Below are 17,351 nucleotides of genomic sequence, written 5' to 3'. Positions count from 1 at the left end.
AAGTAATCATTTTGCCTGAAAGAACTAAGCTGTTTGGGTAGTGGTTTACTTATAAACCTAGCTGTGTGCTATTCTAACAACTGGGTTTATGTTTTGTAGGACTGTTATTTGCTCAGTGTGTTTCTTGAATTTTCTGGTAACGGGAACTGCTTATTTATTACCCAATTATATTCAAAAGTTGAACTCGGTGAGCTTCTTTAGTCATGGTTGAGCTAACTCATTGCTGAGCCTGATAACTGTTCTTTTCCCTTCTTCGATCTGCTGTAATTGCTCTTAGAAGGTCATGTAAGAAGAAATTTAAAAGGCACCAGCTGAAGTAGTTAAACCTAGTTGTCCCAGTTCGAGCTCTTTTGCAATCGGAGTACAAAATCTATAAACACGAGCTGTTCACATCTTAATGCAATCCTAACAGTTCTTTGTAATTTGGCTTGTTGTTTTTGAATAGCTTCAGATTTTAAGCCCTTCAACTATCCTAACTCTGTGTTCATTTACAAGTATGTGTGTTATTTTTGTCTCAGATGTAGAGAGGGTTTTTCCATTCTTTTTTTCTCCACTAATAAGGCAGATGTGTACTTTGCAGTCAAGGCTTTACTCAAACTTGGTTGTACAACAGCAAACATTTAGACATGTAGAGTTAACTTCGATTGTTTCAACCTGAATTTTAGCTGTGTAATCTGTTTCTTGGAGAAGTAGAGCAATGTAACTGTCCAAATCCTGTTGGAATTGATGTGTGTGCATACTGCACACTGTTGTAACTAGATACAGGGATTGGAAAGACTGTATTCAGATGAGTGGAAGCTGCCACTACTGAGGGCACGATCCTTTTTGCCAGATACTGGGGGATGCACTGTGCAGTGGTACATACGAGCTGTATCTTTCCTCATATTCCCTTCCAACTATTCTGACAATTTACAGCTATTTTAACAGCTTAGGATTTCTGTGCTGTTTTCAATGAGTAAGTAATTGCTTGTTTGGAAGGTGTATTGTGGGAGAGGGCAAAGAAGTAAAAAGGAGTGTAAGCTGTAAATCAGAGTAATGCGTTTGTGGTAGATACTAGGTAGGATGCAGTGAGATGATGAATTGCATCCATTTTATTGTGAGTCTGTCCTGTACAGAAAGACTCTAAAATCTTGCAACGTTTTGAGGTTAAAATCTGAGATACCTATTACTTTAAACTGAAACAGATCCCACCAAAGCAATTAGTGGAGTGTTAGTTACATGCCTTCCTGGAACACTTAATGTACGGTGCAGTAACCTTGGATATCTTTATTTTTAAAGTGATGTTTTTTGCTGAAACTTCTTACGTCTAGTTTATATCAAGAGGCACCTTTGAGGAAAGTGAAAAATTTATCCTGATGACACTTGTCTTGGTTTTGTTTTGTAGCCAGCCATGGATGTGAGAACAAGAAGGGCTTGGAAGGTCCCACCCAGAAAGCTCTTCGGGAAGCAAGGGAGCGAAAAATGCTTGATGCTGGTCCGGTTAATGATTCGAAGAAGAGCTATCCAAAGGTATGCACCTTTCTTCTTAGTTGTGCAGAACCTAATCTAACATGTGAAATGATGAGTAAGCTGTGGTCCAATGGGGCTGAAAGCAGACTGTTCTGTAGTGGCAGATGTTTCATAAAGTAAATAGGTCACGTAGGTATCAAGTTCTTATTTATTACGTCAGCTTTTAGTGGGTGTCATTTTTCAGAGCACAATAGAGCCTCTTATTAGCTGAGGCCTGCAAGGTGCTTTTCAAAAGCCTCATGTAATCACCCCACAGATAAAGAGCACTGCCTATTAATTCATACTGTTCTGTTATGTGTCTTCTGTAACCTGGGAGAAATCTTCATGTATTCCATAGGACTTCTCAACCATTTCAGCTGTTTGTTTTAAAAGGTATTAGATCTAGGATACTAAAAAGGGAAAAAAATTGAATTATTAATTGTTGGTACACTCAAGTTTAGAAAATATCACTAAGATGTGTTGCTTTTTCATTTTGCTGGCTGTACAAAAATGAATTCTACTGGAATTTTTCTCATTGAAATGTGTTTTCTTTACTCGGTTTGCTTATTTATTTATTGAAGTTGCATTTGGGGGCTGTGTAATAGTAAAGATCAAGATAAACATTCTAAAATGTGGAATCTTTTCAGCTCTTAGAAGCCTTTCTCTGGCTTGTTTTTGTCATCTGGGGACCGCTGCTAGAGTTGATAGTATTGTGCTTTCTACAGAAACTTATTTCTGTTGAGACTGTTGTAGTGAGATCATCTTCAGTCTTTGGTATCTCCCTAAGAATGTGTCTTTAGTATTTTGTACATTCTAGCTGTTTTTTTTTTTTTCAGGAGCGTTTTTTTTGTTTGTTAGCACAGGTGTAATTCTGTATATGAAAAATAGATCAGTTTAATTGTTTTCATCCCTTTTGGTTTTCCTTAAACTCCAAATGTTTTATACGTAGTCTTGGTTTTAAAACACTTCCTTCTCATAGAAGTCGCTTTATCTCTGCTGTTTGTCCACCTGTTACTGAGTACTATTCAGTCACCTGCCAGCCAGTCCCTTTCCACATTCCCTGTTCCTCATCCAATGCTTGGAAGTGTTCATCATAGACTCTCTTAGACAGCTCTTTTTATTTTAACTTGTGAACAGATGAATATTTCTTGCCTTATGAATTCCATTTTTTGTTCCTGTTCCTACCGAAGTCATCAGGACTTCTATAGTATATTTCAGTGGAGCAGTGTTTCTCCCTCAGAATATATAAACTCTGTGCAGGTAGTCGGCCTGTCTGGCTTGCTCTTGTTCTTGAAATTCATGAGTGCCATTAGTTGACTGGTTCTGGCAAGCATCTGTGCTTCTGCAGATCTTACGTTCCCAAATGACTCCTAACAGAGGCCCAGATGTCTTTATTTAATCAATGGATTAAAAAACTGGAGCAAGTCCAGAATAAGACATAAGAAAATAGGGATGTTTGAATGTGCTGGATTTGGCCTTGGCTGGTTGATTATAGGCATGCAGTTAACAACGGATTGTTCCTGAGAATTAAATCAGGTGTGTTTTTTCACTTCATAAACACCAGAGGAAATGGTGAGTCTGTAGGGGGCAAGAGTGTAAGTTAAAGTTGTTTCAATCAAAGGTGTTCTCACTATTTTGTCCTGTAGTGTGCATTTGTTGAATTATAGTTCTAATCTTAATTATTTTATAATTAGTGTGCTCTTGCTAAATGTTTTAGCACTCAAAGCATTTCATCCCACGGAAAGGATGAGGTGTAAATGAGTGCTCTGCCTTCCTCAGGTTGTTTTATTGACATTCAGAATAGAAGTTCTGTATGCTGCCTCATCTCCTTTGGCCCATGTCAGAAGATGGAGTCAATTTAACCATCTCTTATGTAACGTAGCTCCTTTCATATTATGCTCCATTTCAATGAGGCCATGCCTTTATTAAAGAATATACTATATAGTTTTGTTCTGATTTGCAGTCATGACAATAACTCTGAATGCTTCTTGGGGGTGAGATGACTTACACATATTTAAATTAAAACTGTGCTTGCTTTATACCACAAATCAAGTATGGAGCGTAGGAAAAAGCAAATATATTGTCATGAAGTTATATCTTTGAGCAAAAATTATAAACGTTTGTGTTAACTGTACAGCTGTGGAGATTAAAATTATTTGAAGTCTTTTCTGTGTCTTGTAGCAAAATAATGATCTAAGAAATGCCTCTGCTTACTTTTAAGTAGATGCAAATATGACTCATAGCTGATGTAGAACATTGACTCGAAGGACAGACATATATTGTGTTACTGTAATATGCTGTATTAGCTGACTTGTAATTTAAAACCTAATGTCCCTTTGAGATGAAATTTATCCTTGAAGTAGTGTAAAAGCAACTGGAAGTTTTTATGAGAGGCTGTATTCTCTTGATTTTGAATTTTTTTTTATGAGACTCAAATCATACAGTAGCAGGCAATTAGGCTGAACTGATTACTTACCTAGTCCTTAAAAGCCAGTATCGATAGCACAAATATTATTAGATTATTCATTTGCTCAGAGTACTGCTTTAAACATTTAAATAAATTAAAATGCACTCACAGGTCATTAAAATTAGGGAACCTTTGGTAATTTGATTTCCACTATCCTGTAGAAATGGAATTGCTCAGTTTTATATTATCATTATTAATTTTTCTCAGGTTCCCTACAGACTAGATTCTCTGTTTGATTTCTATTAGTTATTAGCAGGGCGATTGCAACTTCTCTATATTGAGCATATTCAATTTCCACATATAATGTATTGCAACAGTTTCATTTTATGGAATTTTACTTGGCATAAAACTTTCACAAAAGGTACGTGAGACACTTCAGTGACTGAGACATTATCTGTTGGTGTGGAATGGATTTGGAAATTATGGTAGATGATGTATTAAAGAAATTACAGAAGTAAAATCCAGTGATCAGAAGTTAGTACTAGCTTTTGTAGTTCATAAGGTTTTTGACTCCAGAGAGCACGTGCATACATGTATGAAACCTGGTTTTCTTCTCAGCTGTGTGCAAGACAGCATACAACATTTAGAAGCTCCACTATTTCAGTGTTCTCAAACAGAAGAGAAGCTGAAGTAAATGATTATTTGGTCAGATTATTGAGCTTGAATCTAAGTTATATGTAAATACGTAAGTAATATTGGGGCAGAATTGGGGAAATGGGGTTGCAAAATAGTTAGGAAGAGCAGTAAATGAAATAGGCAGTCATCATGGGTTTGTAGTAAAGTTAGCAAGAAAATATTGATTCAGTTTCCAGCAGAGAGAGGAAGAGTGACAGATAATACAGGTATTCTTATTTCTATGGGCCTTCATTAGTTTAGTAAATTTTCAGTTGGATCTCTAAGAAATTAATACCAGAAAGAATTACAGAAGACTTCCATCCAGAGTATGGATGGAAAAGACATGCTTGCATATTGGATGAGGGAAAAAGGTAATAAGTAAGAAATTCCCAAAGGATTGAAAAAGTGAAAGCATCTCCACGTACCGGAGGAACCTGGATAAGAATTAACAATGACAGTCTATTTGTAAGGAAAAAATGTAGCAATGTATCCGTAATGGGATGAGGGATCTCAGGGATAGAAGAGCAGCAGCAAATGTTGCTTTGCCTTACTGTTAATTGTGAGTGCTCCTATGTTTTTAATCAAGCTTTGGTTACTGTCTCTCACATCCTTCCAATTAGAGTCCATGTAAATATGTCCTGATGGAAGCTTTCTTAATGAACGGAAGACAGATTGCAATAACACACAACTCTATTGATAAACAGGCATTTGCAGGGATATGTTTTCATTAGTGACCTGGGAAATGGATCAGAAAACATACTAAATTTGGAAACCAGTTTGTTCCAGTCAAGCCTAAATAGAATAATAAATGCAGCTGAGGACAAAAGTGCAATTCAAAGCTTGACCTTCTGGAGAATTTATGGGAAAAAAGGCAATGTAAGAAAAGGTTCAGAACTCTACCTTTACAAAAACAATCAACTGTACAAACATGGATCAAGATGAAAACAAGCAGATGATGAAATACTGTTTCTTCAGAATAGAATCTAGCATTTGTTGTAGAAAACAAAATTAGCATGGATCAACAATGACATATTGCAAAATAGCTGAACACTGTACTGTGGTGTAAACTAGAAATGTTGTGTGGAGAATGTGAAATAACCCTATTGCTTTATTCACTTGGCATGTAGATTTAAGTGCAGCATCGTGTTCAGTTGACACTCAGCTCTTGTGGGAGAAATGTTGCATCTACAGTAGAGCAGCAAGAATAACTAGAAGTCACGCGTAGAACACAGCTGTGAAAGGAGTTAAGTTACATAGTTTACAGAGGAAAAAAAGACAGGATACATATTTAAAATGTAAATGTATTCTGGAAAAAAAAAACAACCAACAGCCTGATAGAACTAGAAGTATTAAGGTAGAACTCCAAGAAATAAGAGAACTTCAGATTTCAGTTACCATTACATATTTTAACACGTAGGGCAGCTCTGGATCAGATTGCCTGGGGAGCTTCTGTCTGTGGAACGGGGCAGATAGGTTTTTCTAAGGAATAGCATTGGTGTAGTAGGATGCACTGACCAACCAGCAGAGCATTTCCTTCCCTGTCATTTGTAGATATCCCCCAAAAATCGTACATAGGGAGAGAACATACCTCCACCTTGCTCTCAAGAAGCAGTTTTCTTTTAACTTTGTATGAAAAATTGCCTTCTACCATCAACTCAACAGCAGAGAAAAGAGGAGATCCACAACTTAAGAGTCTGCTGACAGGAAGGCAATCAGGTGATATGCCATCCTGTAACTGTTTATTTGCACACCAATGGGCATGACTGTGAGTCCAGAAGTACACATGAGCATTGCTTTGTCCAGAGAACAGCCATCATGTACAGGATGGGAGCTGGGGTTACTGCAGTGGTAGTGGGTATTAAGAAGCAAAGTACAGTCATCTTTAGAGTGTGATACCTCTTGACTTCTACTTAAGAAATGACTGTTCTGTGACTCAGTTTTTAAGAATATGATCCACTGAGCATAAGCCAAAATTGTTCTGCAGTTGATTTGTTATCTTTTTGTTAGGTAACACATCCTATTTTTAAGCTCCTACAGTTAACTTGAAAATAGTTTAAAAAACAAACAAACCAAAACCCCTTTCTTTTTAGCTAAGATCTGTGCTTTTATTTGTGATGCTAGTTTTAATTTTAAGTTTTGACTAAGTATCTTTTTAAATGTCTCACCTACATGGGGAAAAAAGATCTGTAAGATCTAATCAAAAACCAACAAAAAACCTGCAAGAAAAAGTTAGCAAAGACAGCACATACAATTTTCCATCCATCACTGCAGCTTTCTTAAGTTAAGACACTGAAAGCCATGCATTTATAGAAATAATTACATTTGGTTCTTTAAGCTATTGGTCCTTGATAAAATTACCTTGCAGAATATCCAAAGGGTTTTTTTCTGTTGAAGAACACTGCTTATTGTGAGCCATTTCATGTTGGTAAGCATAATAAAATAAGAGGCCTCTGAGACTGAAAACAGTACAGAAGAATTTTGTAAAGTAAGATTTATTTGATCTAATTGTGGATACACTTTACATATTCATGTATTTCTTTCTGTAGTTGAGCTCGAGATTTCAGAATAGCACACCTTTTGGGAGACTGTGTCTCATCCTTGCTCTGAAGTTTGCTGTTCCAAAAGTAATGGCTCCTATCTGTTTCCATGGACACTACAGCAGATATAAAGAGCAGTATGTTATCAGTGCCTAATAGAGCAAATTCTCAGCTCCAAAACAGTTTTTCACCATTGTCACTACTGCTGACTCTGCATTTTCAGCAGTGCTGAACAAGAGGCTGCATGTCATGCTTGTGAAAATCTGTACCTACATTCACCTCTGATGTCGCCATCATACTGTTTGGGTACTTAAGGAGCTGCCTGTGTGTTTTGTGAAAAATGCAAGTGATAAACCTGCTGTTTTTTAGTATGCAGATGCTTCAATTTCATGGAAAAATAACCTGTTGAAATTATGTTGAATAAAAACAGCAGCAACAAAAGTCAGGGAGAGACTGCTAAATCAGTTAAGTGTAAAAAAGTAGCTTTGCTGTTGCCGTGTTCCTCAGGACAGCCTTGTCAGAGAGGAAGAGGAGAGAACTGCCATACTTAGTGTTTCCTTACCCTGCAGGATTTCCTGCAGTGCTTTGTGGTAGGCTTTGGCTCTGGGTGATTCAAGGGAGAATGTGACAGCACAACAAGAGCCCCCATGCAAAGCACACGCAGCAGGTGACAGTATTGTGCCTGTACAACTGTCAGTACTGTCAACATCGTTAGGCCTTTGAGATGGTAGTTGAGTAATTTCATTAACTGTGGAGTAGTTTTCTCTTTAGTTAAAGTGCCAAAACCTTATTAATTCCCTCAGCAATTGTTTGGGAATTTTGGAGAGGAGAATGGTTCACTCGTGCAGGTTCTTCCTCGATGGAGTGTGTGGTGCTTACAGCACACTTCCTTAAACACCCTCAGGTGGGACGTGGCTGAACAAGCTTCTGCCAGTGCATTTCTTTGTAACTCTGCAGTTGTAATGCTTTTTTAAGTGTTTAACTTTTGCTAAGGCATCCATTCTTTGAAGGAAATAGCAATTACTAGTACGAGAGCTGTGCAGGACTTAGTATTGCATCTTTGGGATACCTGAGGATACAGATTTTTATGAAGGGATTTCTTTCTGTGCGAGAAAGACTTCTGCAGTCTTCATTTTTTCTATTACCAATTATAAGTCTTTACTTACTAAGGTTTTGTTTTACATAAGAAGATCTACAATGCAGAAGGTGGAAAGAGCTGTTTAATAATTTTGGCAACTTTATGTGTGTTGTTTTAATTGCTAATTCAGCAAAACAATGATCTGAGTTGTGATTTTTAAGTATGAATAAATTTCATGCAATGCATGACTTACAATTAATTGTAGTTGATATACAGTTATAAGTCACAACATTCAGAATGCTAAAGGTATTTGGTACGGGGGAATAATCACCACTATTTTTAAAGGGATATTCTTCCAGAAGAGTTAGTTGTAATATAAAATTCAGTGATTAATGTACATTGTTGTTCAGGGAAACAGTGAAAAGGCAGAGCAGTGTGTGAACTACTGCATGATATATTCTCAAAAAGGCAAAAAATATTTAATGTAGATTGAGTGAGACCAAAGCTAACTGCACTAATTGTTTTCTGTTTTTCCATTTTAATTTGGTTCTGTTTAAATTATTCATCCATGAAACTGGATCCCTTTCAAATTACAGAAATGTGACTGAAATACGAAATAAGTGCTCAGACTTGAAAATGTTGAAGGAAGGGCTCAGGTGCTAACTGACTGTGGTATTTATTTTTTAAATTAACTGTCTTATACTAAGTTATGGATTTGGGTGTTTCAGTCTTTTTCTAATATTTAAACAGAGTCTTTGCATATGTAAACATCACTAAGGAAAATGAAATACAGCATTAGTGTGTATTCTTCATGGTAACAAATCTGCTGCGCAGCAAGTACTGTGGCAGGAGCATGTGCATCATGTTCAGGGCTGTTTGTCTTGTGTATTCAAATAATGCTTGGCTTCTGGGAGTAGAAAATAGTCTTAATTGTTTTTGTTGGAAATAAAATGTTAAAGCTGCATTTGAAACAGCTTATGAATTAATAACTGGACTGTTTCCCCAGAAATTCTCATTGTTTTTCCTTTGGACTATTATGTTATTAGGGAGGTAATAATAATGGTCGCAGGGCTTTTCATAATTAGATTTCCAGTTCAAATTTAGGTCTGACAGGTTTGGTCGTGACTAAGACAAGTTGTTTCAGTGTAATCGTGGTTTTGCAGATTTTCTTTTCACTTATGTACAGTAACCAAAGTGAGTCAGTAAGGACTCTGGGGTCTGACAGGGCACTTGTTCTAATCCCTTCAGGAGGGATATCAGTAAATATCAGTAGGACAGCAGAAAACCAAGCGTTGGTCTTGCCCTGTTTAAGGAAGGCTTAAGATTTAGGTAGCATTCTGAGCAGTTGTAAATTGTAATTCTCACCTGAGGTGAGAAATCCTTGGTGAAGGATTTCTCCTGGAAACTGCCATATCCAGTGTGTATACAGGTGGGATGGAAGTCACTTACAGTGTTTAGGCAGTGAGGGTGGATCAAGTCTTTTGCAGCTGAATGCCATCAACTGTATCAAGCTGCTAGCCAGCATACTTTCTACAACAGCCCACAGTGTTGCTGTATTTTCCTATTCCGTTGCAGATGTGTTGGGGTTTAAATGAGAAATCTGATTTCTTACTGTGGAGTTTTGTTACCGTCTCTTACAGCTTTGTCTTTGGGAAGAGCACCATTCGGTTTTTGTAGCTTTGTTGTTTCCTTTCAGTCCTCCTTCTCTCTCACTCTCAGTTACAGGTGTTTTTCCCCTTTGTAAATGCTTGAGCTAAGGTACTGAGTTAAAACCAAAATCTCCTTAGAAGTTTGAAGGGCTACTACAGGATTTTGTTACTTAGAGCGCCAACCAAACCACGCTGAAGTGATAGAAGTGTTACCATAAACTCATCTGGTAGATTTGCTTGTTACTCTTTTCTACTTTGTGACACTTTCCATGGTTTACAGTTGCGAAGCTTTTACTTTGTGTATATGGTTCAGATAACGTGTTACATATTGCACATCATCCAAAGCAAATCAGCCAGCCAGACATTTACTACACGTCCAGAGAAGCTTTTATTGTTTCAGGAATGCTTCACTCATGCAAGAAAGCAAACAAGCATAACAAACCTACAAAATGTATTCTGCAGCACCAGTAAAGAAATTGTTCTCTTCAAGTAATACTGCAAAAATTGAGACTGTCTGCTATGATTTAAACATCAATAGCAATTTCCACGAGTTTCCATAGGTTAAAACGTACAAAAAGAAGAAAAGGAAAGAAAACACCATACTGTCTTTAAAAATCTGGTCACATGCAACAGTACAATTTGTTCAAGTGAGAATTCTTTGTGAATCCATTTCCACACTTGTGATGTATATTGATATTTTTAAGTGTTGATACGATACTTAGCTTTTGTAGCTAATTTAGGAGCAATGCATATGCCATATTTCATGTTCATTTATGCATTTTTCATGTCCTTAATGTAAGAGAATGGCCACAAAATGATGTTCTTAGTAGCAAAGAAATTTTCCGAGCTTCCATCTTGGGCAGATGAAATAATCAGTAGCAGAGCAGCGCAGTGATCTTTAAGTTCTTTTCCAACCCATGCCAGTTTTTGGTTCTGTTTTAGACACCACTTGTGTTTCAACATAGATCACAACATATCCTTAGTTTTGCATTATTCTAAATATGAAAAATAGTTGTTGGGATGAGTGTGGCAGAAATGCTGAGTCACGGCCTGGAGCAGTGATGGAGCACCTGGTGGGAAGGCAGGGCAGCTCAGGTGCATGCAATCATCTGATTGACCAGAAGGGCTGGAGCCCGGACCCACCCCTCCCCAGACCTCATTTAAGGGCTGGCAGTGGATGTGAGGAGATCTTTCTAGAAGCTTGCTGTGTACCTGGGGCTTTCTGAAGGTAAGTAAATTTTTGTTCTACCGTCCTGTGTCCAAGGCTGTTGCGTTTGGGCTTGTCTTCATTTGCTGCAGCCTGGGACTTTGCCTTTCTGCTATTACTGCTGTACATTCTTTATAGTGTTACATGAGACAGCTTTACTTTTAAAGATTACCCTTTAGGGAAAAAAAGAATGTCATTTCAGGTGTTTTGTACTTGTAATTTTTAATACGTAGTTAGTTGTTAAGCAGTTGCTTTTGTCCAAGCTTGGTAGTAATTTCAAAGAGGTGTTTTTTTGTGCTCTAACTTAGAGGCTCTGGTAGTCTCTTATTTTGCTGCTCTTGTTCTCTGCTTGACCAAACTTCCCCTGGCCTGATCTTGCCTCTCTTCTCTTCTACAAACTTCTCAGTTTGCAGGCACATTTCATCTGCCACCGAAGCTCTGAGCCACCTGAACGTGTGTACTTTGAGCTCGAAAGTGTACGCAGCCTAAAATGGTTTTGAAATTACAAGGAAGAGAAGCTGAAAGGGCTTTACTGATGTTGTTGTTTATTTTTAGTGTTTTGTTTGCTTGCTTTGAAATGGAAAGCAGACTATTATGTACTAATTAAGTATTTTAGGAACTTATGTGTGAACGTAGAAACAATGAGAGGGGAAGGAAGGCTTACAATGTTTGGATCAGGTTTAAAGTTAATTGGATACATCCCACATCTTAGTGGATAGCCACTGTATTTTTCTCTGGAAGACAACTAACTCTAAAAATGTTTGTGCAAGTCCTTAACCTTGGTACTAAGTTAACTTATTTTTGATCTGAGAACGATAGCAAAGAGCTCTTTACAATCTCTATGTAATTTGGTTCCATTTTCATCAAGATACACAGTGAGCTTCTAGCCTCCATCTGCTATTCTGCAGGACTCATGCAAAAGCTGTGCTGGGAGCTTAGTTACAGCATACCTGTGTGGGACACTTCTCACTTGGTTCTAGCAGCTTCTCTGCTGTGCCTTAGGTGGTCTTAAAGTTTCTTTCAAAACAATTCTTTTGTTTCTTTGGAGTAAAATTTTTTTCTTTAGCAGCTTATGAATGTGTGAGGAAAGCTTTTTAAATTGGAGACTTTAGAATTATAAATATTAGCCCTAATATTTCAAGTTTTGTTTTTATTACTTTTTAAAAATCTCTTGATAATTGAGTTCATTCATCATGAATTTCACGTTTGAAGTTATACTATAATAAAGGTAATGAGAAGAAGGAAGCAAAGTGTAACCATTCACTTTTGTTCTCAGGCAGATGTATTTGAATATCACCTTAGTATGTCATTGGATTGTTTTGTTCAATGTCTCAGTGACACAGCTGTGCTGTTCTTTGTTATTTTAGAGCTTTGTTTCGGTGAGTCTGCATCAAATCTATTTTGGTTATTAGCTACACAAGTAAAATATGCCTCAATTTACTAATGAGGTAGATGTAATTTATAGCTTCTCAGTTTGCCTCTCAGCTGCACGCTCAAACACATGGACCATTTACCAAAGGGTTTTAAGTTTTTTGTTTTTCTCTTAAAATAGTGCCTATGTATTTAGCAGCAATTAGCAACTGCAGTTCTGCAAAAGTGTAGGTTCCTGTTGCTGAATCCAGTAGGAGAAGGTGCCAAAATGCTTTTTAAGATTCCAGGGTTATATGTTTTGCCTGGTTTAATGTTGTCTAATATCTCTTTTAAACATGCTAGAGAGTTAAATGTCCAACTTCTGTTTCAAGTCACTAATTATGTAATGTACTGCGAAGGCTGATTTTCTGGTAACCTAGCACCTTCACAATCAGTTAAACAACTCTTAATGCCTTGTTGCCACTGATAAGATTCCAGTTTTCTGCCCGTTTGCTTTTTTTATTCTTTCATAGCTTGTAGGAGATAGTTTGTTTCTAGTGGTGGTTGCTGCTTTCTGCCGACTTAGTCAGGTCAACTGGATCACCCTGGGATCAAACCCATGTCAGTCAGTGCAAGGGAAGGTGAAGCTCACTGAGTATGCGTGAGGGCAAAGCATCATCACTGTGGCTGTTAGATTTGTAATAATAGATATGAAATCTCATTTATCTCTCTGTTCTCTGTGTGGTAGGTGACAGTGTCTGAGGGGAGGTTCATATCTGTGGTGGTTTCTTAGAGAATCCTGAAAGCCTTTCTGTGTCTGAGACAGAAATCTGCTGAAGCTGTCTAGGGATGTTTAGGCTTATTGAGCTGGTGGTGAGAAATGGTCCAGTTGTATAGGGCCTTGTTCTAGTGTTTCTTCTCAAACATCCATTTAAACGTTGCATTTAGGTCTGTCTGGTGCTATTCAAATGCAGTAAGGCGTACTTTGCTCAGGGCTTCTTGTTTTTAGACAGCAGAAATTGTGAGGACTTATGGCTGTATGAATCATTTTATTTTACCTAGTTATCAAATGGATACAGACGCCTTATTTATCAGAACTGAGGAATCCCACAAGCAAAACAATTTATTGAGATCTTCTGTTCAGTGACTTCTCAGTAGATATTTAAACTGTCTCCAGACTGCTGCTTCGGCTGCTGTGTTATTTCCTGAGGTCTGTCCAGATGGTTCACTGCAGTTTTATCCTCGTGTCTTCTAAACAGTGCTGTAGCCATACATTCTTTAGTTCTAGATTGTAAAGAAAAAGCCTGAAATTTATCAAGTGTTAGTCCTTTGAGTTTCTGTGATGACAGCAATTTATCTTTGCTTTGCTCTTTACAATCTCCTTAGATTCTGAGTCAGGAAAGGACGTTTTTGGAGAGAATGGTACTCATCAACTTGATGGAAGCCTCCAGAAAATGTGATTAAGGCTGTATTAGAGTTACAGGCACATAGAAAAATGTGAGTCTGTATTAGTGCTGAAACCTTGGATGACAAATTTCTGCACTGTTTAATTTAGACAAATGAAAATGAGGAGTTAGGTTCCTTATTCTCAACCGTGATTGTATAACTAGCTTTAATTGTACTTTTTCAACATACTGATTCCCCCTTTTTTTTTTTTTCATGAAAATGGGGTTGTATGCCATGGATGTTTTTTCTCATGTGTCCTTACTGTGTGTAATAGACATTAAAGACAACACAGAAAACCTTGCTGGCAAAGAAGCTCAACTCAAGTCCTCAAAGAGGAAATGACTTAACTGGAATGAGAAGAGCATCAAAAATGGTTTTAAAGGGGCCCTTCTGTTAAGTGACGTTTCCAGCTCTTGATAGGAGACTTGGAACTGAGGAAAGGACCAGGAGTACTTTAGGCTTGCTGCTCTTTCTGGATCGTTTATTAATAAGTGAATACAGATTATATATTAGTGTAATATGTGGTTGTTTTTTTTAAATATTACAAAGTCTTATTTTTAGATGCCACAAAAAAAATTAGTCCTGTAATAGCTTAAAAAAACAGTGCAATTCCATGAAGTTTCTGAGTCTGATCTGGAGGCAGAGAATTGGAGATGTTTCCTTCAATTCGGGGCTGATCAGAGTCTTGTCTGGATTTCCTTCTGGGCACATCTGAGGGATCCAGAGGTACTGAAACATTACAGGGCCTTTATCTGATCAGTGGCAGTGGTTACTATCGTATTGAGAAGATGAAAAACGTTAAATGCCTTTAGTAACTGCAGCTACTTGGAGTAAAAATTTTTTTCTTCTTGTTTTAATACATGAAAGCTCTTGTCAAATACTGCTTTTAGTGTCTGCAGATTGAAGGCAGAAGTATAACATAAACAGAAATGATTTAAGGTGTTAGTGTGACAGTAGAAATGAGAGATGAAGGAACAAAACAGGTGAGGAAGGCAGGACAGCTCTATGAGTAAGATGATGAGATCTTTGGGGAGTTGAAAATAAAAGGGCAGTTTGCAACTTATTACAGAAATGAGTGTAAGTTTGGAGAAGCACAGAACAGTTGGTCAGGTGATTGTGAATCTTCTGTAGCAGATGATAAGTGAGCTGCGATGATGTGTGTTTGGTTGAATACTGACAAGTGGAAGTTTGCAGTCATGCACTCCAGATCAGAAGTGATTAACTGAAGGTGATCTCTAAGAGGAGTAGTTTTTATGCCCAAGATCAAAAAGGCGTTTTCCCAAAAAACTGTTTCTGATTATGTACTATTCTGGGTAACGCTTAAGAATGGGAAAGATGCAAGTACAGGTCTTTTTTGCTGTATAACTGAAATAATCGTTCTAGTTTGCTTTCCATGTACCAATTAGGTATTGAAGAAAAACATGGAAGGAGATAAATGGAGTGAGAAGCTGTTAGGAACATGGCAGGTGACTGTGAACTTAAAGCAAACAGAGGGAGAATGAGCTTGAGTTTTAGGTGAGTTAAAAAATGAGCAGCTAGAAGATTGATTTAGAATTTCCAAGTGCAAAAGTAGAACAAGAAAAAGCTATGGGTAACTTTACATGTGGAAAAGCATAGGGGGCTTTTTACATTTGGAAATCAGTGGAGACTAAGAGAGGACTTGTGACACAAGTAGAATAATAGCAAAGGAATATTTTGTTGCCTGCCCTTGTCCCACTGGCTTTACAACAAAGAGGAATGTCTTAAGGTGGCTTGTTATGACAAAGCTTTTACTGAAGACGTAGAGAAGGATTGCCAATAAGATGTGGCAGGAGATAGGCATTTACATAAGCAGAAATTGTTTTGTAATAGAAGTGAGAGCGAAGTTCAGATTTAGAATTGGTTCATTGTATTTTTGTGTGTTTTACTGTGGGTAAGGGAGAGGCAAGTCTGCTCAGGCATATCCGAAGGGAGGTTAGAAATAATTGTATGACCAATGAATCAGGGCCCAGGGGGCAATTCTAGAGAATGGGGTTTGAACTGCTGTAGATATTCACAAATTGGGGAATTTGCAGGAAAAAAGCCTTTGCTAGAGCATGAAATGAAGGGGGGACAGAAAGCAATAGTTGAAGATACTAAGGATAGTGAAACAACAACAAAACCCCTCATAATAAGAGGATGCTTCTGTGGGAAGGTGGACCCTGTGTCCTGTTCACACAATATCAGGTAATAATTATTTACAAAATACATTGGAAAGGAAATGCAATATCATTGTGATCTGAATAAGATATTGTGGGGAAGGTGTATCGTGAAGCTTTGTTTTAGGTTTGCTAGAGAAAGGCAGTAATTAAAAATGTGTGCATACATATAAACAAATAGAGAAGTAAAGTAAAGCAGTGGCTGGTTTTCCTTCTTAAGTAGAAATATGAACAAATTTTTCCAGGCGGTTTTGCATGAGGCTCACACCTCTGTGAGTACTGTCTTGAGCGTGCACAGCATTGCTTTCAGAGAGAAGAGGGCACAAAAGTTCTATTGCTCACTTAAAAATTGAATGTTGATGGTATTGCACCTCAAGTGTATATCAGCACAGGCATTCTTCATATTTAGATGTTCTCTATGTGCAATGAGAACATCCAAGTCCTTTTATTTCCTGTATTTTGATGCTCTACCTTATCCCCTAATCAAGCTGGATTCAAAGTGTATTGTGTCCTAGACTTCACACGAATCTTAGCAGATGCATACGTATATCCTGTGTTCATCTCTGAAAACTTTTTAGGAAAGCTCTTTTGAATGATCTTTCCAGCTGCAATGTTGAAAGGGTATGCGGAGACACTTAGCAACTTCTTCATGTAGTTAATCTGTGCAAGTCCAGGATGAGAATTTTATGCATTTTCTTCATTTTATTTTTTGCTCAACTAGTTCTGTACGCTGCTAGCTTGTGTATGCTTGGAGGTAGAATTCCTTGACATATGTCTGTTTTTCCTCATGATCGTCTCCCTCTGATTTCATCCAGATTGTCCTTTTAGCCTTCCTAAAACTTTTAGTCCAGATTTTAATCTTGGAATGAGAGCAGGCTGATTCAACCTGTGTTTAGGCAGTTTTTCCCGAGTGGTTTTGTGTGTTACCTCTCTCTCTCTGTCCATCATAGATTTCTGCTATTAACAAAATATTAGACTCAAAACCTCAGTCTGTCAATTCTGTGAGGTTTTACCACTTTCATCTCATAGAAGCTGACAGCAGTTACTCTCAGAACCCACAGAGATGCACTGACACATAGTACTTGTGGAAATTAATAAAGCCAATGCCCCTGTTCTTCATACTGGTGGTGCAAGTACTGATGAGTGGAATGAAGTGCGGCATCTCTAATAAAGGCTTTGAAACTGTAGAGGCAGAACCCCAGTGCCTAGGGTAGCACTGAAATGCTAAGCTGCTTTGGTTCCCTTGCTGGGTGAACAGCTGTGGAGGTTTAATTTTGGGTATTTCTTTTGACTCAATTAGAGAGGATGGACTTGCAAGCTGCTGTGTACGAGGGGGG

General features: G+C 37.7%; 1 protein-coding gene across 1 annotated transcript in view; it reads left to right on the top strand.

The window, feature by feature from the left end:
- The window catches only part of SPAG16 (sperm associated antigen 16), a 337,389-nt gene that overhangs the window by 20,761 nt on the left and 299,277 nt on the right, over positions 1–17,351 (top strand). The window contains 1 exon segment of the mRNA XM_065750928.1: positions 1,385–1,509. Coding sequence (XP_065607000.1) covers positions 1,385–1,509 — 125 coding nt within the window.

The sequence above is a fragment of the Cyrtonyx montezumae genome, unplaced genomic scaffold (genome assembly GCF_038088225.1).
Source record: "Cyrtonyx montezumae isolate F1298 unplaced genomic scaffold, pur_monq_1.0 scaffold_7, whole genome shotgun sequence".
Lineage (NCBI taxonomy): Eukaryota > Metazoa > Chordata > Aves > Galliformes > Odontophoridae > Cyrtonyx > Cyrtonyx montezumae.
Note: the sequence above shows the minus strand (reverse complement) of the source record. Positions and strands in the feature narration are given on the sequence as shown.